General features: G+C 38.4%; 1 protein-coding gene across 6 annotated transcripts in view; it reads left to right on the top strand.

Moving 5' to 3' along the window:
- Nucleotides 1-25,143, top strand: part of KIF25 (kinesin family member 25) — a 97,307-nt gene that overhangs the window by 32,263 nt on the left and 39,901 nt on the right. For 4 of the 6 annotated variants that reach the window (XR_005214081.1, XM_037817465.1, XM_037817460.1 and 1 more), the window contains exons 6-7: nt 1,762-1,847; nt 5,044-5,080. The exons of 1 other annotated variant lie outside the window; for it this stretch is intronic. Coding sequence is in view for 4 of the 5 variants with exons in the window: in XM_037817465.1 (XP_037673393.1) it covers nt 1,762-1,847; nt 5,044-5,080 (123 nt within the window). In the remaining variant the exon portion in view is untranslated. The remainder of the gene's footprint in view (nt 1-1,761; nt 1,848-5,043; nt 5,081-25,143) is intronic. One more of the 6 variants, XM_037817461.1, reaches the window with a different exon arrangement.

The following is a 25,143-nucleotide window of genomic DNA, read 5'->3' as shown; positions in this document are numbered from 1 at the left end:
AATCTCCTTTTTTGATTTTAGATGTAATCAGCCACTGATATAATCAATTGACTAATAATTAAATCCATGCACCCTCACAGTAACAATTAGTGACAACCCTCACCATAACCTGGCCAAGTTGAAACAAGAAATTAACCATCACACAGAGTAATGCAGAACTCATAGGATGAATTGGGAAGTGTTCCCTCCACTTAAATTCCTTGGAAGCTTTTGGAAAGGATTGGTGTTAACTCGTCTTTATATGTTTGGTATAATTCACCAGTGAAGCCATCTGGTTTTGAACTTTTCTTTGGTGGATGGTTTTTGCAATCTTCCCTAGTCAGTGCCAACCCTTTTTTCCAAAATTTTTGAATTCTGGTTTGGTATATATTGTGGGCATCTGTCAGTTTTGCATATATGCTCAAGCTTCTCATGCATTACCAAGTGTGTTTCCATAATCTGAGGGGCTGGGGAGAAACTGATGTTTCCTTTAAAATTGGGTCCAGAATTCCTTGAGTACAAGATTGCTGATGACATACAATTTTAGTTGAAAGTCTCAAGATCAGGATAAATCTGTAGTTCAAAGTGGCTGCCAAGTATGTCAGGCTGCATTAGCAGAAGTAGAACATCTGGACTGAGAGAAGCAGGCTCATTCTGTCCTATGCCATTACTCACACTTGGAGATTTGCTTCTAATTCTGCATAAAACACCTAAAGAGAGGCAAAAACAAACTAGATTGATTTTAGCCACATCAGGATAATGACAGCATTCAATCGTGAACAGTGAGGACCAGTGGAAGGGAGTGGAAAGGGTAATATTTGGAGGACAAACTAGCCACATCCAAGTTTCTGAAAAGCATCATATGGAAGAGGATTTAGATTATAAAAGGACCAATGAGTGAAAGATTTCAGCACAGTACTGGAAGGAATTTTATAGTACTGAGTGAAAGTTACACAGGAGACAGTAAATTCTTCATCATTAGCGGTATTTGAGCATAGCCTGACAGAAAGAAATTCAAGCATCAGCCACAGGACTGAACAAGACAGTATTTTGACATTCACTCATAAAGTAGCATAAAACTCAAATTTATGATTTCATATTCCTCTACCCAGGAAGATTGTGGATTTATTATTACACTATATAATAGTATAATTGTTTCACATTATGCCATTATTAAGCTGAACTCTTTATAGGTGTGAAGATAAATGTGTAAAGGTACTGAATTTTCAGACACTCCCCCTAAAATGCCTTAAAATAATTAGCCCAGTCTGCTAGTAAAAAGTATTTTAGTTGATTCTTACTGCCAAGTGATAGTCATTTGCCAAGTGAACAAATTTGCTAAGGATGAATTTAAAAAGCTTAAAATATTACTGAACCCTCAATACTCTGTAATGATTTTTCCACTGCTCTTTTTTTTTTATATAAGTTTTATTCATACACCATACAGTCCATCCTAAGTATACAGTAAGTGACTCATGGTATAATCACATAGTTATGCAATCACCACTACAGTTATATGGGAACATTCTTATTTCTTCCAAAGGAAAAAAAATCCCATACTCCTTCTATCCCCCATTACTGACATTTAGCTTTGGTATAGTGCCTTTGTTACAATTAATGAAAGAATATGTAATGTTTTTTTTTTGAAACATCAAAATATATGTGATAAATCTATTGATCACATCTTGGAGAAAATGTTACTTAGTATATATTCTTTAAGGAAATAGTACAGCTGTTTGATCTTGCTCCTGTGTTAAGGGTTAAAACTCTTTATTGTTGTAGGAGCTGAAAGGAAATATCAGAGTTCACTGTCGAATTCGTCCTTTGTTGCCTTTTGATAATGAATTTGATGATCCAGTACAGAACAGGTAATTTGTGCTGTTTTCTTTTTTATATAGGTTAATGAAAATATCAAGGCCTAAATGGTAATACCTATGTACTTACGAGTGTACAAATAAATGAGACCTGTTTTAAAACTAGGATTCTGATAATTTGTTTGCTGTTAAATGTTTATCCTTGCACAATATTTGAGGTTTTACTCTAATTATTTCATTATAATAGTTTATTCTAAGACCTGGGGAGTTATATACTCTAGAGTTGAAATGACTGAGGCACTGAGTGAAAACATTTCAGGATCCTCATAAACGATGTTGAGTAGCCTAGTTCTTACGCCCGCTCCCTTTTAACTTGGGGTGAGTATATGCAACACTAAGAAACAATAGACAGTTCTCTGGGCGTTTCATGCCCCTCTCCCTTGGTGTTCCAATGGCTTTGGCATCACCTCTGCTCCCCTGGGAGCGTATCCTTGACAGCCCTGTGCTGGGAGCAGCTGATTCCCGGGGCACCTCCAGCCTGGAGCAGGCTGCAGCAGCCACATGGAAACTTCTTCACCCTTCTTCAGCTGCCCCTGCTCCAGGCTCAGCCACCCGTGACAGATGGGCACCATCAGGACACACGGACGCAGCCACCAGGCCATGCTTCTTGCTTCGTTAGTTCCAGCATCCTGTGCACGAACAGGGAGATCCAGTGGTTTTATACATTTTACTTTTTTGTTTGTTTAGCTTTTGTTTCACAGAGCACTCCCTTTTTGACATATAACTACAGAATTGCTGTAGGGTACCTCTAAAAACAAAGAGGTGTTTGCTTAAGATAACGCAGAGGCTCCTTTTATTTCAGAAGCCTGTTTAAAAGCCGGAAACGATGGCACTCAAGCAACATTCAGCAATTTCTTGCCACTTTTAATTTTTTTATATTATGTCTATTTTGATTCCTTTGTATGGTTCTGTATCTTATCTGCACTTTCGGCTATACTTCCATTCTATAGACAAGAGGCTAAAATGACTACACTTAACCACTTAATGCTGTTTGTGATATGAAGTAGAATTGATGGGCCTCAGCTCCAGCTTTATTTGCATCTGTAAAATATCTATAGTCAGAAACTTCAAGACCAGGTATAGAAAGCCCATGGGAAGTTAAGGGATGTGATGAGAGCAGGCATCCCCTTTATGAATCATTCCCTCCCTCCTTACTGTCCCTTCCAAGTGATGTGGCCCATGGCCTTCTACCTGCCTTGGGATGGTCCTGCAGCCAGCGGAGTAGAGCCTAAGGCCGCTGTCCCCAGCCGACATCGAGCCGGCCTCCTCTCCCACTGTAGGCCAGGGCTGGGGAATGAGGAAGGGCAGGCCTCTTCCAGCAGCACTGTTTTTGCAACTCCTGGCTTTAGATGCCACAACTGCTTGAGAGTTGTTTTATACCAGCTGTGTTTTTTTTTTCTGTCTTCACCAACTCCTCATTAACTTCCTGAAGACTGACTTCCCTCTGTTGACACTGTCCTGTCCAAGGTCCTAGTTGCCAAATCCATTGATCTTTTCTCTCTCAATCCCTTCCTTTTTGTTTCTTTTGTCCTTGTTGGTCATCTCACCGCCTGAAACTATCCGTCTCAGCTCCTGTGACACTGTAGTATTCAGCTTCTCCTCCCATCTTCAGAGATGAAGGAAGTGAATTATTGGAGTCAACTAACTTTCTGGTATAGAGAAAGCTTTGATGTATTGATGAATAACACAAAAATTATCTGAAATTCATTTACTCAAATGTTCACCTGAAAACAAAAATGTACTCATGGTGACTTTTACTTATACCACATGGAAACCGCACCCACCCACCCACTCTCCCAGTGCCTTCTCCATCAATTCCAAATTCCAGGCCGTTCAACCTAGAGAACTAGTCTACACTTCTCTGCTATTTCCTCTGCTGTATGTTGATTTCATCGGTCGGTTTGCAGTGAGCATGACATGCCCATTTCTACCTCTGTCACTTGGCTTGGGTGGTGGTTTTGCCCTGCTGCCCTCTCTCTATCCTGTCCAAATTTTACACTTCTGTAAAGGCTTAGCTCACGTCTCCCTGTGTTTCCATTATACACTTTATCATTTGGTTTCACAAAGTCTTTAGAAAGCCCTTAGTTAGTTCTGTAATGTGAAAAAAAAAAACTTTTTTTTTCCTTTTCAAAAGTTTAAGACTTTTATTTTGCTACCTGTAGTACTCAGTTTACCTTCTTTACAGGTAGCCGTTTCCTGTTTGTCACAGGGCCTGAAATCATGGCATATTAAGTGCAACTGTGTAAAATGGTAGTTAGTCATCTTAAAATATAAGTTTTTGTGAATATGCTTTTTGAATGGTATTTACAGATTGCTTTTGTCACATAATTTATCTAAGCCTGCACTGTCCAATATGGTAGCTGTGAGCCACATATGTGTCTATGTAAATTTAAATTAATTAGAATTAAATAAAATTTTAAAATTTCATTTCTCTATTGTGCTAGCCACATTTCAAGTGCTCACGTAGCTAGCGGCTACCATATTGGACATGCAGATACAGAAAACTCCCGTCACCACCGAAAATCCTATTGATGGGAATAGGCTAGGTTATTCAGTTTCTTAAAAGTTTGTAAGAGGTTTATAAGCTTTTGTTTATGCTCTTATATTGTTTATGCTCATTTAAATTTAGTTTTAAAACATGTTGCCTTTGTTTGGATTCATGATTGCTTCCATACACTAAAGTTCTTAAAGGTATAAACCTTTGTGTAATTTTTCTTTTGTATCGCCACAGTTCTAAACCAATTCTTTATATATAGGAGATATTTAAATATATGTTGCGAGACACAGCTGAGTTACTGCCATATAAAACATTAGGGAATATGAAAATATGAGATAAAGAGCAGAGGTATAAGAGAAAGACATTCAAGAGAAAATAAAAGGGGAGTGGAGATGAAAATAAAAATATAAAAAGTAAAGGAAAGAACAGGATAAGACCAAAATGGATATTGAGTGGATTTTGGAAAAGGGTGTTAAAAATAGAGATGTTGCTACAAGAAGACGAGGCTAGAGAATAGATGAGAAGGAGTAAGAAAAATCAAAGACTAGGGGAAATACAAGAATGGTGGAGAGGACCAAAAAATAAAAAAAGAAATGATGTAGGAAAAAAATAAGGGCCCTTAAGAGTTTGAATATTATGAATACAGAAAGGAATTATGTCCTGATTTATACTTTAAATGTTATATTTCCTCAGCTCCCTCTGTGAAAAAGCAATACATGCAGTTGATGATGTGAGTAAACATTTCTTAATGAATTATATTTAGAAAGCAGTTTTCTACTTGACAGTTCAATTATGCCCCAGATATTTCCACCACTGATACTAACTCAGAGATTGAATGAATACAAAATTATTTCCTTATTTATTTCATATTTTCTTAGTTAACCAAGATTGTTTTTGTTCCTTGAATTCTATTGGAATATGAAATTATTAAAGCACTATTTTCACTTTCCTTATGTGAAACTAACTTCTGATCTATAGATCTGTGCAATAAAAGTTACTTCATCAATTTTTCAGCACAAAAGCTGTTCAGTGCATAAAAAGAAAATATGCATCCCCATAATGTCCTCCTACCCACTTTTAGTTTTTTCCCTTTTCAACTATGCCTATGTAAACATTTGTATAATATTTGAAGAAATAAGGTTCACATTGAGCTTACTGCAACCTGCTTTTTCACTTAACTCTCTATAATAAATAGTTTAAATGTCATTAAATCTTCTAAAATATAATTTTTGTTGGCTGTCATTATACTAAATCATTAAAATATGTTAACCCTTTGTTCAATATTTAGTTTTAATTTTTTTATTAATTTGAATAGTATAGCAATTAATCTCCCCACAGACAAATCTGAATTTACATCTCTAATTAGTTCTATGTAAACTAGTAGAACTTGAATTGCTAGGTAAAAGTATTTGTTCATTTTTAAGACGTATGATAATGTTATCCTCCAAAAAGTTGTACTAAGAGTTAGAAATACACATTTAAATTTAAATAGTGCCCGACCTGCAAAGCCTCGTGGTGCCAGAGAGAAGCTCTCTCCCAGCAAGTGAATACAGCTCAGCTGAGCTCCAACTGGGGTTTTAAGTAGCGAGTGGGAACTGCTCACTACAGGTACGCAGCCCCAAAAAACAGACAGAGGCTTTGGGTGACGACTGACCTGGGAGAGCCGGAGGGTCACCTTGGACTGGGTCTGAAGGGGACTGTCTGTTTCTTTTTTGGCTCAGTGGAGAAAGCCCCAGTCATTTTCAGTTTCCAGGGCTGTGACTCTGGGAAGGGTGAGACAGCACAAGCAGAGAGCGAGACCATTGAAATGCTAATGACCTCCCCCTGGGGGCTCTGTCTTCTCTAGGAGGAAAGGGGTGGGGCCCTTTCCATTCAGAACCAGACCCCAGAGCCTGGGGGAACACAGCCATACCTCCTCACACCAGTCAAGAATTATAGACTAACAGGCATCACCTGCTGGGCAGAAAAGCACAGTGACCCGAGGCATCAAAGGGTGGAGCAATTTTCTAAGACACACCCGCAGGGAAACCAGATACTGAATATTTCTTCCCTCTGGGACCTGAGCCTGTTTTGGTCTGGGAAAACCTGATTTGGATAACCAAGGAAACCACGCCCAGACAACAGAAAATTACAACCTACACTAAGAAAAACAAAGTTATAGCCCAGTCAAAGGAACAAACGTACACTTCAACTGAGATACAGGAATTTAAACAACTAATGCTAAATCAGTTCAAAAAGTTTAGAGAAGATATTGCAAAAGAGATAGAGGCTGTAAAGGAAGCACTGGGCATGTATACGGCAGAAATTGAAAGTTCAAAAAAACAACTAGCAGAATCTATGGAAATGAAAAGCACAACACAAGAGATGAAAGACACAATGGAAACATACAACAGCAGATCTCAAGAGGCAGAAGAAAACACCCAGGAACTGGAGAACAAAACACCTGAAAGCCTACACGCAAAGGAGCAGATGGAGAAAAGAATGAAAAAATATGAGCAACGTCTCTGGGAACTCAAGGATGAAACAAAGTACAATAATGTACGTATCATTGGTGTCCCAGAAGGAGAAGAGAAGGGAAAGGGGGCAGAATCAATAATAGAGGAAATAATTAATGAAAATTTCCCATCTCTTATCAAAGACATAAAATTACAGATCCAAGAAGTGCAGCGTACTCCAAACAGAAAAGATATGAATAGGCCTACGCCAAGACACTTAATAATCAGATCATCAAATGTCAAAGACAGAGAATCCTGAAAGCAGCAAGAGAAAAGCAATCCATTACATACAAAGGAAGCTTAATAAGATTATGTGTGGCTCTCTCAGCAGAAACCATGGAGGCAAGAAGGAAGTGGTGTGATATATTTAAGATACTGAAAGAGAAAAACCGCCAACCAAGAATCCTGTATCCAGCAAAGCTGTCCTTCAAATATGAGGGAGAGCTCAAAATATTTTCTGACAAACAGACAATGAGAGACTTTGTGAACAAGACACCTGTCCTACAGGAAATATTAAAGGGAGCACTACAGGGTGATAGAAGACAGGAGTGTGTGGTTTGGAACACAATTTTGGGAGATGGTAGCACAACAATGTAAGTACACTGAACAAAGGTAACTATGAATACAGTTGAGAGAGGAAGGTGGGGAGCATGTGAGACACCACAAGAAAGAAGGGAAGATAATGACTGGGACTGTGTAACTTGGTGAAATCTAGAGTATTCAACAATTGTGATAAAATGTACAAAATATGTTCTTTTACGAGGGAGAACAAGCAAATGTCAACCTTGCAAGGTGTTAAAAATGGGGAGGCATTGGGGGAGGGATGCAATCAGCATAAACTAGAGACTGTAACTAATAGAATCATTGTATTATGCTTCCTTTAATGTAACAAAGGTGATATACCAAGGTGAATGCAGATAAGAGGGGGGGATAGGGGAGGCATGTTAGACACTTGACATTGGTGGGATTGTCTGATTCTTTATTCTACTTTGATTTAAGGTTATTTTTCCTTTTGCTGCTTCCTAGCTGTCATTTTTTTTTTTCCTCTTTCTTTTTTCTCTCTACCTTCTTTGACTCTCCCTCCTGCCTTGTGGAAGAAATGTAGATGCTCTTATGTAGATAGTGGTGAAGGTGGTGAACACATAAATGTATGACCATGCAGAAAACCATCAATTATTTACTTGGGATGGAATGTATGGTGAGTGAACAAAACCATATTAAAAAAAAATGGGTTGATGACAAAACCTCGAGGGCAATATACTGAGTGAAATAAGCCAGACACATTAGGACAATTATTGCAGGGTCTCACTGATAGGAACTAATTATAATATGTAAACTCATAGACATGAAATATAAGGTACCAAGATATAGGATGAGGCTTAAGAATGGGGAGTGGTTGCTTAGTATGAGCAGAATGTTCAATTAGGATGAACTTAAATGTTTGGAAATGAACAGGGGTGTTGGTAGCAAGATGTGAGAATAACTAACAGCACCAAATGGGGTGTGAATGATGTGGAAAGGGGAAGCTCAGAGTCATATATGTCACCAGAAGGAAAGCTGGAGGTCAAAAGATGGGAATGTATAAAACTGAATCCTATGGTGGGGAATGTCCATGATCAACTGTACAAATACTAGAAATCGCTTCCATGAACCAGAACAAATGTATGACAATACAATTAGAAGTTAATAATAGAGGGGCATATAGGGAAGAACTGTATACCTATTACAAACTATATACTACAGTTAGTAGTATTTCAGCATTTTTTCATAAACAGTAACAAATGTACTATATCAATACTACGAGTCAACAATTGAGGGGGGTTGGTTAGGGATGGGGAGGATTAGAGTTTCCTTTTCTTTTTTTCTTTTTTCATCTTTCACTTTATTTCTTGTCTGGAGTAATGAAAAGTTTCTAAAAATTGAGCAAAAATTAAGTGTGATGGATGCACAGTTGTATGAAGGTACCCAGGGGCAAGTGATTGTACACTTTGGATCTTTGGATAATTGTATGGTATCTGAACAATCTCAATAAAAATGAAAAAAAAAAAAAAAAAAAAAAAAGAAAGGCAAAAAAAAAAAAATTTAAATAGTATATATGTTTGTGTATAAAGAGAGATATATAGATATATGGATTAATTTTCTAAAAAGAAGCAATGGAAAGATAAGCCACAAGTTAATATCAGTGGTTAACTACTAGTGGATGGATAAGACAAAGGTAACAGTTAAGGAAATAAGGAATCTCTGAATGTACCCTTGGTTTTGACTTTGGCACCATGTTTTTCATTAAAATTAAACTAAAGGAAGGACATCAACAGAAATAATGGTGTAGAGACCTCCATAAACTCCTCCATAAAAGTAATGAGAGCACTGGCAAAAATTGTCCAGATCAACCTTTTGAGACCTCAGAAAATTAACCAAAGCCTTGCAGTAATCCAAGGGGTGTTTATTCAAGAAAAATGACTGAATCTCAGTAAGAACAGTAAGATTTGTGGAGTTTTAACTGTGCTTTTCCCATATTCTTCTCGTCATCTAAAACCAACAGCCTCTAAATCATGGTAAGCAAGAAACCAGCAGTCTACTAGCCACTGGAGGAAGCAGAACAGGTTTGGAGCTCTCCCAAAACATCGTTCTTGGAGAGCTGTTATTATTTGGACTGCTTTGAAATTCTTTGAAATGCCCATTCGCAGGGTTTGTCTGTATTTAACCCGACTCAGACCTCACTTGGTAAACACTGCCTTTTCCCTGGGGGCATATCTCAAAAATATTCAGCACTAACTGTTGGCAGTAACAACTGGGGCAAACAAGAGAGTATTCAGGAAACTTAAAAGGAAAATCTGGGGAATGAGCTAGCCACTGGGGCTGTTAAAGCTCTAATATACTCCTAGTAATCTGGAATGACAGGCACATATGTATGGCAATGCACATGCCCAGGGCTGGGCACTTACCCAGAAAAACCCTAAGAAGACCTTAACATCTCATCGCAGGCTGGCCTTGAGACTCTGCACAGGCAGGAATTGAAGGTTAAGGCAGAGCTGTACACTGCCCCTTAACGTCTCATGAGGCTGACCTGGGGGCTCTGAACAGGTGGGAAGTGAAGGCTTAACACAGAGCTATACACTGCCCTTAATGTCTCACTGCAAGCTGACCTTGAGGCTCTGCACAGACAGGAAGTGAAGGCTAAGGCAGAGCTGTATACTGCCCCTTAATGTCTCACTGCAAGCTGACCTTGAGGCTCTGCACAGACAGGAAGTGAAGGTTAAGGCAGAGCTGTACACTGCCCCTTAACATCTCACCACAGGCTGACCTGGGGGTTCTGCATGGACTAAGTGAAGGCTAAGGCAGAGCTGTACACTGCCCCTTAATGTCTCAGTGCAAGCTGGCCTCAAGGCTCTGCACAGACAGGAAGTGAAGGCTAAGGCAGAGCTGTACACTGCCCCTTAACATCTCACCACAGGCTGACCTGGGGGTTCTGCATGGACTAAGTGAAGGCTAAGGCAGAGCTGTACACTGCCCCTTAGCGTCTCACTGCAAACTGGCCTCGAGGCTCTGCACAGACAGGAAGTGAAGGCTAAGGCAGAGCTGTACACTGCCCCATAACATCTCACCACAGGCTGACCTGGGGGTTCTGCACAGGCAGGATGTGAAAGCTAAGGCAGAGTAGTACACTGCATGCTGGAGCATTGAAGACATACCCCAGCATGCACACAGAGCCCCTAGGCAAATGCCAGAAGACTATTTCTAGCCATTTAATCATTAGCTGACCCTACACTAGTCTTCAGTGGCCACACTCAACAAACAGTACAGACTTTACAGAATTGTTTAGGAGAGTCACTTAACACTCTGACAACAACAGCTACAACCACAAAATCTCTGCAGAGGATCTTATTTCCAGAGTGGCCACATTATATTATTTTAAATGTCCTGTATTAAAAAACTTTTAGAAGAAAGCTTATTTGTAACTCTCCATGACCTTGAATTGGGTAATGTTTTTAAACAACACCGAAACCACAAGCAATCGAAGAAAAAATGCATAAATTAGGCTTCATCAAAATTTTAAAAGATTGCTTTTCAAAGGATACCATCAATAAAGTGAAAAAAGACAACCCACAGAATGAGAGAAATTTTGCAAATCATGTATCTGATGAGGAACTTGTGTCTAGAATATATGAAGGATGTTTACAATTCTACAGTAAAAAAGCTAATAACCCAATTTAAAAATGGGTGAAGGATTTGAATAGACGTTTCTGCAAAGAAGATAATATATAAGTGACCAATAAGCATATGAAAAGATGCTCAATATTAGTCTTCAGGGAAAAGGAAATCAAAACCACAATGAGATACCACTTCACACTGTTCAGGGTGGCTATAATAAAAAAGGCCAACAATGGCAAGTGGGACTCTCATACAGTGCTGGTCAGAATGTAATTGTAGTGTGTCCTTGTGGAACCAGATTTGAACAAGCCAACTGTAAAAACACATCTTTGGAACAATCAGGGAAATTCAAATATGTATTGGTTGATATTAATTTTGCAAGTGTGATTATGGAATGGTGATTTTGTTTAAAAACAGTTCTTATCAGTTAATGATATATGCTGAAGTATTTTTAGATCAAATGATATGCTATCTGTTATTTAAGTTAAAATGTTCCAGAAAAAAGAGATGAGTTGAACAGGAATATACATATACATATATACATATACATATATACATATATATATATATACACACCAAGATTGGCCTAACGTTAAAAAACGTTTGTGCTGGGTGATTGTACATGAGGGTTCATTTTACTGTTTTCTCAATTTTTGTATATGCATGAAAGTTTTCATAAATCAAAGTTTACAAATATATTGGGCTTGTACTTTATTCTAGTTTATTATGGTGATCACAAAAAGAATTTAGAAAACATGAGATGCTGAATATTGAATTAATATTGATAATTTTGTGTTTAACATGAAAGCCCCACATCATCTGAATTGCAATTGCTATTTTGAAGATGCTTTTATATTGTGTTAATTACTGTGTCACATTCACTTTTTCAAAAGGTGCATCATCTGAGTCAGTCTTATGACATTTATATATTGTAAACTTCGGCAACTCTATTTAAAGTTGTTTTAAATAATGATGGTTTTATTTTTTTTTTTTAAGAGGTAAAAAATTGTTACAGCTGTATTTAAAAATCCATTTGACAGAGTCTTTGGAAACAAACACTTAGAACATTCTGTGGTTTTAAGTATTTTTTTCTTGTATCATTGCATACATTGTATGTTACATTAAGAACCAGTATTATGGAGTCAAGCAAAAGAAGACAAATTAAGTACTCATAATAGGAATTCTAGTTCAAAGAAACCCTGGTGACCATCTTATTAATCCCCCCCTTTTATAGGTGAAAACAGTGGGTATTTGTGGTTGAAAAATTGGCTTTTCTACACTTTTCCTGTTCTGTGAACTAGTGCTTGACCTTCAGGAATTTTAAGGGGGAAAATGCATCCTGAGCCTGAAGCCTGCTGCCCAGCACCTGGTGAAGATTCATTATTATTATTATTATTCATTATTATTACTATTATCATTTTATTTGTCACTTGGTAACTTAGCTTTTTTGGTTCTCCCCAAATATGTTAACACTTATCCTGTATTTTTTCCCCAAGATCATCTCAGGGTGGAGCATTTTGTCTGAGAGGAGAAAGCTATGGAGACTCCCCACACCCCCTCTCCCAAAAGCAAATGTAAAACATCTTTGTGTTTCAGAGAAAGTGAATTTTGGATAGTCTTAGAAGATTTTCAGACCAACTTCCAGAATTATAGTTTAACCCTTCACTGGTATGGTCCGTCTCTGGCTTTGTTACTATTTATTATTATTAATTGTTATTCATTTTTTTGACAGTCTTCCCCAGTCCCTATCAGAATACCACTGAATCTTCAAATTCAGAAGTTTTCAGTTTTTCATACCCTACCCATCAAAATAAGAAAAAAATTCTTTTGATTGGGGCATTTTGGATTACATTTATAAAAGCAGTAGAACCCTCATTTTTTTTTTATTTTTTTATTTTATGGACCTGCTCATTAAAGGACTCCATTTCATTAAATCTGCTGAAAAGCAAGGATCGGTTTTGTGACATTGTAATTCTTGTCTCCCATATTATGTTTTTATTTCCAAAAGTCTAAAGAGAGTTTGTATTAGATGTGTAACACAGCATTTCATTTCAATTTGCAATCTAATTCAACATTTAATAGTTTTGGATTCAATCTATAAATAAAATCAGTCTCAGCTGGAGAATCTGGCTACTACCCTAGTTCTTGGTGACTATCTTAAGAGTTATTTATTTACCTTTTTCATTTGATTTAAATCCACTTCTTTGATAATCGGTTATGAAAACACATTTCTGGATTTGTGTCAAGTTCATGCTGAACAGCTTCTGGTGATCAGTGTTTTTCCCTATTATCCATTCTTATTATACTGTTCAGTTTGACAGTTACTGACTTGAGTTTCTGAATGTAGCTAACAGAGCCTATAGGCCAAATAATACTTATCTCAATATTTTAGTAGAGGTCAAAAGAATCTTTGTAAAGATGCCTGACAAGAATTAATAGGGTTGGCACATCTAAGACAGTTTTAATGGCATCAGTTTTTTATGGTCTTTAACAAATTACTTATTCTTCTTTAACTCAGGTTTTCCTGGCCTGAAACTACCATAATTATTTGATAGCCACTATAAGCAACTTTGGCTTTTATTGAAAGCATAAATATGCAGTCATGTCCCAGATATTTTGTATCTGATTTTTTAGGAAAGTTCCAAACTCTGTTGGGACCAGGTGTAGTAGTCTTGTAGAATAAAAGCAGATTTACAGTTACCACATTGTATCACTAGCCCAGACCTCTTTCTGTGTTTCAGATCCATACATGCAACTATTAGTCATTTGGGAATGGCTCATAGGTATTTCAAACGTAAAACATCCTCAACTGAATTCTTGATTTTCTCTTCAGATCTTCAACAGCCCCACCCCCCAATCTCAAGAAATAGTATTTCCATATTCCTAGTTTCTAATGTCAGACACTTAGGGTCACCAATGACTTCCCTCTCCCTGCCCTTTTTAATCACCTGTCAAGTCATGTTTTTTCTACAGTAGAAATATTTCTCGAGTCTGTCTCTTCTTTTCTCCATTTCCATGGCTGTTGTCCAGGCCATGTTCCTCTCCCTGCCCATGGCCTCTTCACTGATCTCATTATGCCCGTCTTACCAGTGTCCAATCCATACAGCACCCAGAGAGTGATCCTTGAAACTACACCGTCGTCATGTCACCCACTAGCTCGAAAGTCTTCAGTGGCCCAGATGAATTCAAGGAAGAAACTCTAAAACCCTTGGCTCTGATCCCCGTCTGCCTCTTTATCCTGGCCTCACTTGTCCCTTCACGCATTATCCGCCAGCTCTATAGGCCGTGAACAAGACAGGCTCTTTCTGACCTCAGTGACTGCATATTCTCTTCCTCTGTCCAGAGTTCTTTCCACTCCTTTCTGCCTGGTCCACTCTTCTTTCAGTTTTCAATGTAAACATCATGTCCTCAAAATAGACCTTTCTAATCAGAGTTAGAGAATACGTGTTCTGTTAGTTCTAAAGAAATTGTTTTTTACCCAAAGACCTTTAAGAACAGCATAGCCTACAAACATCTGTGGGATTAAGAGTCTCAGTGGAAAATATTTAGGAGATGATCTGAGACAGAGCTGGACAAACTACAGTCAAGTATCAAAATTAGTTAGCAGGCTTTTGCCGGCATCTTGTCACCTTTCAGCCACTTGTGAGAAATATACCAGTATCCATCCTTGAGAATATTTCCCCTTTTTCCTTGATATACACAGTATGTACATACATGCACACATACTTCCATTCTCCCTGCCCATATTCCTACTCTCAGATGAGATAAGAAGGTCTGGAAGTACAGCTATCAGCTATCAGTCACAACCACAACTGTGAAAATGAGAGGAGCCACTAGCTATGCAATATTATTAAAAACACACAAAAATGATAGTAAATATAGTTTTCTACCCACTTGCTGTTTTTTAAGAATGCCAATAGGAAATGAGCATTGTGTGCTCATTAGTTTAGTAGTAAAACACTATATATAACTTAATGCTGCTAGGTAAAAGTAAGATAATTGAAAAAGAAAGTTTACTGCATACCAAATATAAGTACAATGTATAATGCACTTGTAGTTAGCCTTAGTTTTCATTAATGCTACAGCAGAATAACATTAGTGTATTAATAGCATTGAAGAGTCTGTTCTTAAATCATCATAAAGAATTTATAAAGTATTAGGATCGGGTACTATACATGTGGTCTCTATCTGATGATCTAAGACTGACAACAGTGAGCAGAAGGTAGATTTGGCGTAGGTAAAGAATAGATATCACTTTCCATGTCCTGGATGTAAAACCAGATCGTGAATGTGGAGAGAAGACTTCTGATGCAGCCCAAGCCCCACCGAGGTATTAGCTACAGAGGTAAGAGGTAAGAAAAGGTTGGCAAACTCAGACATGTTAAGCTGGAATGAACAGAAATTGCATTCCCAATTTCAGGGACCAGTAAATGAAATAGATCTGCTTCTAGGGGTGAATTAACAAACAAGAAGAGCGGGTTTGAACTTTGAGAAGAAGACAGATGCTAACTGCCTTCTGCTGTAAAATCATAGCCTTTTAGAACTAAGAATTTACAGATGAAACAGTTGAAATATAGAGCACTTTACTTCAATTACCCATGGGCATGTAGAGCACAGATTAGAAACTAGGTTTCCCAAAAGGTTCACTATTCATAATACATTGAGAAAAATCCTACAAATTAATAAGACAAGCAACCTATTTGAAAAATGGGTCAAGGACATGAACAGGCAATCCAACTAACACTCCAGCTGTACTCTTTTTTAAGTGTGCCACGCATCCTCATGTCTCCGTGTTTTTTATCCTGCTCTGTTCCCTACCTGAAACACCTTTCCTTCCATCACCACAAGTTCTAGTTCGAACGTCATCTCTCTGCGAAGGCTTCCCTACTCACACTTACATTCCCACCCACAAGTGATCACGGTTCTCCAGCGTCAATAGTGCCTTATAATGCTATTACAGCATTTAACCATGTTATGATATCTGTTTGCAGTCAAGTGTTTACTGAATGCCTATCATGTGAGTAGAGAGATGAATAAGATATAGAACCTACCATTTCTTACCAGGAAGAGAGACATGTAAACAGATGGCCTTACACAAGTCACTTAAGTTTCTAAGCTTCCTTTTTCTCATCTGTGATATGGGGATACCGTGCCTACATTTTAGTGTCAGTTTAAGGAGTCAGAGATAACTTGTACTGCACATGAGAGTGCAAATGTTAATTAATTTTCTTTCTAATTTTTTCTCTTTCGACCTCAAGTATACAGAATTGGATTGATCGTAATCCTGGGCTCAAGATACTTTCATCATTGATCCCTGTGTGGCTGTCAGGCTTTCTTTCATTCATTCATTCCTCTTTCTTTAACTCTTTCTTTTTCTTTTCCTTTAAACTTTCTATTGTAAATTAAAGCACAATATAAAAATTGCACAAAACAGATACACCCAGTTTAAGACATAGAATTTTACCAGCCACCCCAGAAGCCCCTCTATACCCAGGCACAATAACCTCCCTTCCCTCAAAAGTAACCCCTCGAGGGCAGGGCAAGATGGCAGACTGGTGAGCTGTATGTTTTAGTTACTCCTCCAGGAAAGTAGGTAAAAAGCCAGGAACTGTGTGGACTGGACACCACAGAGCAATCTGTCTTTGGGCATACTTCATACAACACTCATGAAAACGTGGAACTGCTGAGATCAGCGAAATCTGTAAGTTTTTGCGGCCAGGGGACCCGCGCCCCTCCCTGCCAGGCTCAGTCCCGGGGGAGGAGGGGCTGTCAGCTCCGGGAAGGAGAAGGGAGAATTGCAGTGGCTGCTCTTATCGGAAACTCATTCTACTGATTCAAACTCCAACCATAGATAGACTGAGACCAGACACCAGAGACTCTGAGAGCAGCCAGCCCAGCAGAGAGGAGACAGACATAGAAAAAAAACAACACGAAAAACTCCAAAATAAAAGCAGAGGATTTTTCGAGTTCTGGTGAACACAGAAAGGGGAAGGGCGGAGATCAGGCCTTGAGGCGCATATGCAAATCCCGAAGCAAAGCTGATCTCTCTGCCCTGTGCACCTTTCCTTAATGGCCCTGGTTGCTTTGTCTATTAGCATTTCAATAACCCATTAGATCTCTGAGGAGGGCCGTTTTTTTTTTTTTTTTTTTTTTTTTTTAAATCCTTTTTGCTTTTTCTAAAACAATTACTCTAAGAAGCTCAATACAGAAAGCTTCAAAGAATTGAAATTTGGGCACGTGAAGTCAAGAGCAGAACTAAGAGAGCTCTGAGACAAAAGGCAATATTCCAGTGGCTGAGAAAATTCACTAAACAACACAACTTCCCAAGAAAAGGGGGGTGTCCGCTCACAGCCACCATCCTGGTGGACAGGAAACACTCCTGCCCATCGCCAGCCCCATAGCCCAGAGCTGCCCCAGACAACCCAGTGTGACGGAAGTGCTTCAAATAACAGGCAAACACCACAAAACTGGGCGTGGACATTAGCCTTCCCTGCAACCTCAGCTGAATGTCCCAGAGCTGGGAAGGGGGAGCAGTGTGAATTAACAGAGCCCCATTCAGCCATCATTTGAGCAGACTGGGAGCCTCCCAACACAGCCCAGCAGCCCAGAACTGCCCTGGGGGGACGGCACTCACCTGTGACATAGCACAGTCATCCCTCAACAGAGGACCCGGGGTGCACAGCCTGGAAGAGGGGCCCACTTCCAAGTCTCAGGAGCCATACGCCAATACCAAAGACTTGTGGGTCAGTGGCAGAGACAAACTGTGGCAGGACTGAACTGAAGGATTAGACTATTGCAGCAGCTTTAAAACTCTAGGATCATCAGGGAGATTTGATTGTTAGGGGCACCCCCCCTCCCCGACTGCCCAGAAACACGCCCCACATACAGGGCAGGCAACACCAACTACACACGCAAGCTTGGTACACCAATTGGGCCCCACAAGACTCACTCCCCCACTCACCAAAAAGGCTAAGCAGGGGAGATCTGGCTTGTGGAGAACAGGTGGCTCGTGGACGCCACCTGCTGGTTAGTTAGAGAAAGTGTACTCCACGAAGCTGTAGATCTGATAAATTAGAGATAAGGACTTCAACTGGTCTACAAACCCTAAAAGAACCCTATCAAGTTCAGCAAATGCCACGAGGCCAAAAACAACAGAAAATTATAAAGCATATGAAAAAACCAGACGATATGGATAACCCAAGCCCAAGCACCCAAATCAAAAGACCAGAAGACACACAGCACCTAGAGCAGCTACTCAAAGAACTAAAGATGAACAATGAGACCATAGTACGGGATATGAAGGAAATCAAGAAGACCCTAGAAGAGCATAAAGAAGACATTGCAAGACTAAATAAAAAAATGGATGATCTTATGGAAATTAAAGAAACTGTTGACCAAATTAAAAAGATTCTGGACACTCATAGTACAAGACTAGAGGAAGTTGAACAACGAATCAGTGACCTGGAAGATGACACAATGGAAAATGAAAGCATAAAAGAAAGAATGGGGAAAAAAATTGAAAAACTCGAAATGGACCTCAGGGATATGATAGATAATATGAAACGTCCGAATATAAGACTCATTGGTGTCCCAGAAGGGGAAGAAAAGGGTAAAGGTCTAGGAAGAGTATTCAAAGAAATTGTTGGGGAAAACTTCCCAAATCTTCTAAACAACATAAATACACAAATCATAAATGCTCAGCGAACTCCAAATAGAATAAATCCAAATAAACCCACTCCGAGACATATACTGATCACACTGTCAAACATAGAAGAGAAGGAGCAAGTTCTGAAAGCAGCAAGAGAAAAGCAATTCACCACATACAAAGGAAACAGCATAAGACTAAGTAGTGACTACTCAGCAGCCACCATGGAGGCAAGAAGGCAGTGGCACGATATATTTAAAATTCTGAGTGAGAGGAATTTCCAGCCAAGAATACTTTATCCAGCAAAGCTCTCCTTCAAATTTGAGGGAGAGCTTAAATTTTTCACAGACAAAGAAATGCTGAGAGAATTTGCTAACAAGAGACCTGCCCTACTGGAGATACTAAAGGGAGCCCTACAGACAGAGAAACAAAGACAGGACAGAGAGACCTGGAGAAAGGTTCAGTACTAAAGAGATTCGGTATGGGTACAATAAAGGATATTAATAGAGAGAGGGAAAAATATGGCAAACATAATCCAAAGGATAAGATGGCCAATTCAAGAAATGCCTTCACGGTTTTAACGTTGAATGTAAATGGATTAAACTCCCCAATTAAAAGATATAGATTCGCAGAATGGATCAAAAAAAATGAACCATCAATATGTTGCATACAAGAGACTCATCTTAGACACAGGGACACAAAGAAACTGAAAGTGAAAGGATGGAAAAAAATATTTCATGCAAGCTACAGCCAAAAGAAAGCAGGTGTAGCAATATTAATCTCAGATAAAATAGACTTCAAATGCAGGGATGTTTTGAGAGACAAAGAAGGCCACTACATACTAATAAAAGGGGCAATTCAGCAAGAAGAAATAACAATCGTAAATGTCTATGCACCCAATCAAGGTGCCACAAAATACATGAGAGAAACATTGGCAAAACTAAAGGAAGCAATTGATGTTTCCACAATAATTGTGGGAGACTTCAACACATCACTCTCTCCTATAGATAGATCAACCAGACAGAAGACCAATAAGGAAATTGAAAACCTAAACAATATGATAAATGAATTAGATTTAACAGACATCTACAGGACATTACATCCCAAATCACCAGGATACACATACTTTTCTAGTGCTCACGGAACTTTCTCCAGAATAGATCATATGCTGGGACATAAAACAAGCCTCAATAAATTTAAAAAGATTGAAATTATTCAAAGCACATTCTCTGACCACAATGGAATACAATTAGAAGTCAATAACCATCAGAGACTTAGAAAATTCACAAACACCTGGAGGTTAAACAACACACTCCTAAACAATCAGTGGGTTAAAGAAGAAATAGCAAGAGAAATTGCTAAATATATAGAGACGAATGAAAATGAGAACACAACATACCAAAACCTATGGGATGCAGCAAAAGCAGTGCTAAGGGGGAAATTTATAGCACTAAACGCATATATTAAAAAGGAAGAAAGAGCCAAAATCAAAGAACTAATGGATCAACTGAAGAAGCTAGAAAATGAACAGCAAAGCAATCCTAAACCAAGTAGAAGAAAAGAAATAACAAGGATTAAAGCAGAAATAAATGACATAGAGAACAAAAAAACAATAGAAAGGATAAATATCACCAAAAGTTGGTTCTTTGAGAAGATCAACAAGATTGACAAGCCCCTAGCTAGACTGACAAAATCAAAAAGAGAGAAGACCCATATAAACAAAATAATGAATGAAAAAGGTAACATAACTGCAGATCCTGAAGAAATTAAAAAAATTATAAGAGGATATTATGAACAACTGTATGGCAACAAACTGGATAATGTAGAAGAAATGGACAATTTCCTGGAAACATATGAACAACCTAGACTGACCAGAGACGAAATAGAAGACCTCAACCAGCCCATCACAAGCAAAGAGATCCAATCAGTCATCAAAAATCTTCCCACAAATAAATGCCCAGGGCCAGATGGCTTCACAGGGGAATTCTACCAAACTTTCCAGAAAGAACTGACACCAATCTTACTCAAACTCTTTCAAAACATTGAAAAAAATGGAACACTACCTAACTCATTTTATGAAGCTAACATCAATCTAATACCAAAACCAGGCAAAGATGCTACAAAAAAGGAAAACTACCGGCCAATCTCCCTAATGAATATAGATGCAAAAATCCTCAACAAAATACTTGCAAATCGAATCCAAAGACACATTAAAAAAATCATACACCATGACCAAGTGGGGTTCATTCCAGGCATGCAAGGATGGTTCAACATAAGAAAAACAATCAATGTATTACAACACATTAAAAACTCGAAAGGGAAAAATCAATTGATCATCTCAATAGATGCTGAAAAAGCATTTGACAAAATCCAACATCCCTTTTTGATAAAAACACTTCAAAAGGTAGGAATTGAAGGAAACTTCCTCAACATGATAAAGAGCATATATGAAAAACCCACAGCCAGCATAGTACTCAATGGTGAGAGACTGAAAGCCTTCCCTCTAAGATCAGGAACAAGACAAGGATGCCCGCTGTCACCACTGTTATTCAACATTGTGCTGGAAGTGCTAGCCAGGGCAATCCGGCAAGACAAAGAAATAAAAGGCATCCAAATTGGAAAAGAAGAAGTAAAACTGTCATTGTTTGCAGATGATATGATCTTATATCTAGAAAACCCTGAGAAATCAACGATACACCTACTAGAGCTAATAAACAAATTTAGCAAAGTAGCAGGATACAAGATTAATGCACATAAGTCAGTAATGTTTCTATATGCTAGAAATGAACAAACTGAAGAGACACTCAAGAAAAAGATACCATTTTCAATAGCAACTAAAAAATCAAGTACCTAGGAATAAACTTAACCAAAGATGTAAAAGACCTATACAAAGAAAACTACATAACTCTACTAAAAGAAATAGAAGGGGACCTTAAAAGATGGAAAAATATTCCATGTTCATGGATAGGAAGGCTAAATGTCATTAAGATGTCAATTCTACCCAAACTCATCTACAGATTCAATGCAATCCCAATCAAAATTCCAACAACCTACTTTGCAGACTTGGAAAAGCTAGTTATCAAATTTATTTGGAAAGGGAAGATGCCTCGAATTGCTAAAGACACTCTAAAAAAGAAAAACGAAGTGGGAGGACTTACACTCCCTGACTTTGAAGCTTATTATAAAGCCACAGTTGCCAAAACAGCATGGTACTGGCACAAAGATAGACATATAGATCAATGGAATCGAATTGAGAATTCAGAGATAGACCCTCAGATCTATGGCCGACTGATCTTTGATAAGGCCCCCAAAGTCACCGAACTGAGCCATAATGGTCTTTTCAACAAATGGGGCTGGGAGAGTTGGATATCCATATCCAAAAGAATGAAAGAGGACCCCTACCTCACCCCCTACACAAAAATTAACTCAAAATGGACCAAAGATCTCAATATAAAAGAAAGTACCATAAAACTCCTAGAAGATAATGTAGGAAAACATCTTCAAGACCTTGTATTAGGAGGCCACTTCCTAGACTTTACACCCAAAGCACAAGCAACAAAAGAGAAAATAGATAAATGGGAACTCCTCAAGCTTAGAAGTTTCTGCACCTCAAAGGAATTTCTCAAAAAGGTAAAGAGGCAGCCAACTCAATGGGAAAAAATTTTTGGAAACCATGTATCTGACAAAAGACTGATATCTTGCATATACAAAGAAATCCTACAACTCAATGACAATAGTACAGACAGCCCAATTATAAAATGGGCAAAAGATATGAAAAGACAGTTCTCTGAAGAGGAAATACAAATGGCCAAGAAACACATGAAAAAATGTTCAGCTTCACTAGCTATTAGAGAGATGCAAATTAAGACCACAATGAGATACCATCTAACACCGGTTAGAATGGCTGCCATTAAACAAACAGGAAACTACAAATGCTGGAGGGGATGTGGAGAAATTGGAACTCTTATTCATTGTTGGTGGGACTGTATAATGGTTCAGCCACTCTGGAAGTCAGTCTGGCAGTTCCTTAGAAAACTAGATATAGAGCTACCATTCGATCCAGCGATTGCACTTCTCGGTATATACCCGGAAGATCGGAAAGCAGTGACACGAACAGATATCTGCACGCCAATGTTCATAGCAGCATTATTCACAATTGCCAAGAGATGGAAACAACCCAAATGTCCTTCAACAGATGAGTGGATAAATAAAATGTGGTATATACACACGATGGAATACTACGCGGCAGTAAGAAGGAACGATCTGGTGAAACATATGACAACATGGATGAACCTTGAAGACATAATGCTGAGCGAAATAAGCCAGGCACAAAAAGAGAAATACTATATGCTACCACTAATGTGAACTTTGAAAAATGTAAAACAAATGGTTTATAATGTAGAATGTAGGGGAACTAGCAGTAGAGAGCAATTAAGGAAGGGGGAACAATAATCCAAGAAGAACAGATAAGCTATTTAACGTTCTGGGGATGCCCAGAAATGACTATGGTCTGTTAATTTCTGATGGATGTAGTAGGAACAAGTTCACTGAAATGTTGCTATATTATGTAACTTTCTTGGGGTAAAGTAGGAACATGTTGGAAGTTAAGCAGTTATCTTAGGTTAGTTGTCTTTTTCTTACTCCCTTGTTATGGTCTCTTTGAAATGTTCTTTTATTGTATGTTTGTTTTCTTTTTAACTTTTTTTTTCATACAGTTGATTTAAAAAAGAAGGGAAAGTTAAAAAAAAAAAAAAAAGAAAAAAGACAAACAAGGAAAAAAAAAAAAAAAGATGTAGTGCCCCCTTGAGGAGCCTGTGGAGAATGCGGGGGTGTTTGCCTGCCCCACCTTCATGGTTGCTAACATGACCACAGACATAGGGGACTGGTGGTTTGATGGGTTGAGCCCTCTACCATAGGTTTTACCCTTGGGAAGACGGTTGCTGCAAAGGAGAGGCTAGGCCTCCCTGTATTTGTGCCTAAGAGTCTCCTCCTGAATGCCTCTTTGTTGCTCAGATGTGGCCCTCTCTCTCTGGCTAAGCCAACTTGAAAGGTGAAATCACTGCCCTCCCCCCTACGTGGGATCAGACACCCAGGGGAGTGAATCTCCCTGGCAACGTGGAATATGACTCCCGGGGAGGAATGTAGACCCGGCATCGTGGGATGGAGAACATCTTCTTGACCAAAAGGGGGATGTGAAAGGAAATGAAATAAGCTTCAGTGGCAGAGAGATTCCAAAACGAGCCGAGAGATCACTCTGGTGGGCACTCTTACGCACACTTTAGACAACCTTTTTTAGGTTCTAAAGAATTGGGATAGCTGGTGGTGGATACCTGAAACTATTAAACTACAACCCAGAACCCATGAATCTCGAAGACAGTTGTATAAAAATGTAGCTTATGAGGGGTGACAGTGGGATTGGGAATGCCATAAGGACCAAACTCCACTTTGTCTAGTTTGTGGATGGATGTGTAGAAAAGTAGGGGAAGCAAACAAACAGACAAAGGTACCCAGTGTTCTTTTTTACTTCAATTGCTCTTTTTCACTCTAATTATTATTCTTGTTATTTTTGTGTGTGTGCTAAAGAAGGTGTCAGGGATTGATTTAGGTGATGAATGTACAACTATGTAATGGTACTGTAAACAATCGAAAGTACAATTTGTTTTGTATGACTGCGTGGTATGTGAATATATCTCAATAAAATGATGATTAAAAAAAAAAAAAAAAAGTAACCCCTCTCCTGATTTTTGTTGTAATCACTTGGTTTTATTTTTTTATAGTTTTATCACTTGAATGTGCATCCCTAAACAGTGTATCTTAGTCTTGCCCACTTTTTAATTTGATGTTCTTTTTAAAGTCCTTTTTAATCTATAGGTTCCCTCCTCCATCTCTTTATTTCCCCCTTTCCAATTTATGTGTAGGGCAATCAAGATCCTTTGACTTGAAGAGTTTTCCACAGTCCGGATTTTGCTGATTGCATTTTCATGGTACAGTTCATCATGTTCGTCTGCATTTTCTGAAAATTGGCAGTTGGACTTAGTGATTTGACCAGGATCAGGTTTGATCCCTGGGACAAATCTGTGGAGCTGTTGTGTTCTTTTATCAGGTTGTCTCTGCAGTGTTAACAACAGTGATGCTCATTAATTTCACTGAGGTTGTAAAGTAGTAATAATCTACTTGGATCATTTATTTTTCATTTATTCCTAGAAACTTTTAAAGAAATGTTAACCCTCATCTTCTTTGTGTTATCCAGTGGTACAGTTCATAAAAAGAAAGGCAGGATAAACATTTGATGCTTTCCCTTTATTTATCAGTTTTCATATAATGAGGTGGCTCCTTAGCATCCTTTAAAATGACCAGTCCAGTGTAGGGATGGATGAGTAGAAAAATGAGGGCAAAAAAAAAAAAAAAAAAAAAAAGGCACCCAGTGTTCTTTTTTTACTTTAACTGTTCTTTTTTTCTCTTTAATTTTTATTCTTAGTATTTCTGTGTGTGTGGTAATGA

Source organism: Choloepus didactylus, chromosome 24, assembly GCF_015220235.1.
Source record: "Choloepus didactylus isolate mChoDid1 chromosome 24, mChoDid1.pri, whole genome shotgun sequence".
NCBI classification, from domain to species: domain Eukaryota; kingdom Metazoa; phylum Chordata; class Mammalia; order Pilosa; family Megalonychidae; genus Choloepus; species Choloepus didactylus.
Note: the sequence above shows the minus strand (reverse complement) of the source record. Positions and strands in the feature narration are given on the sequence as shown.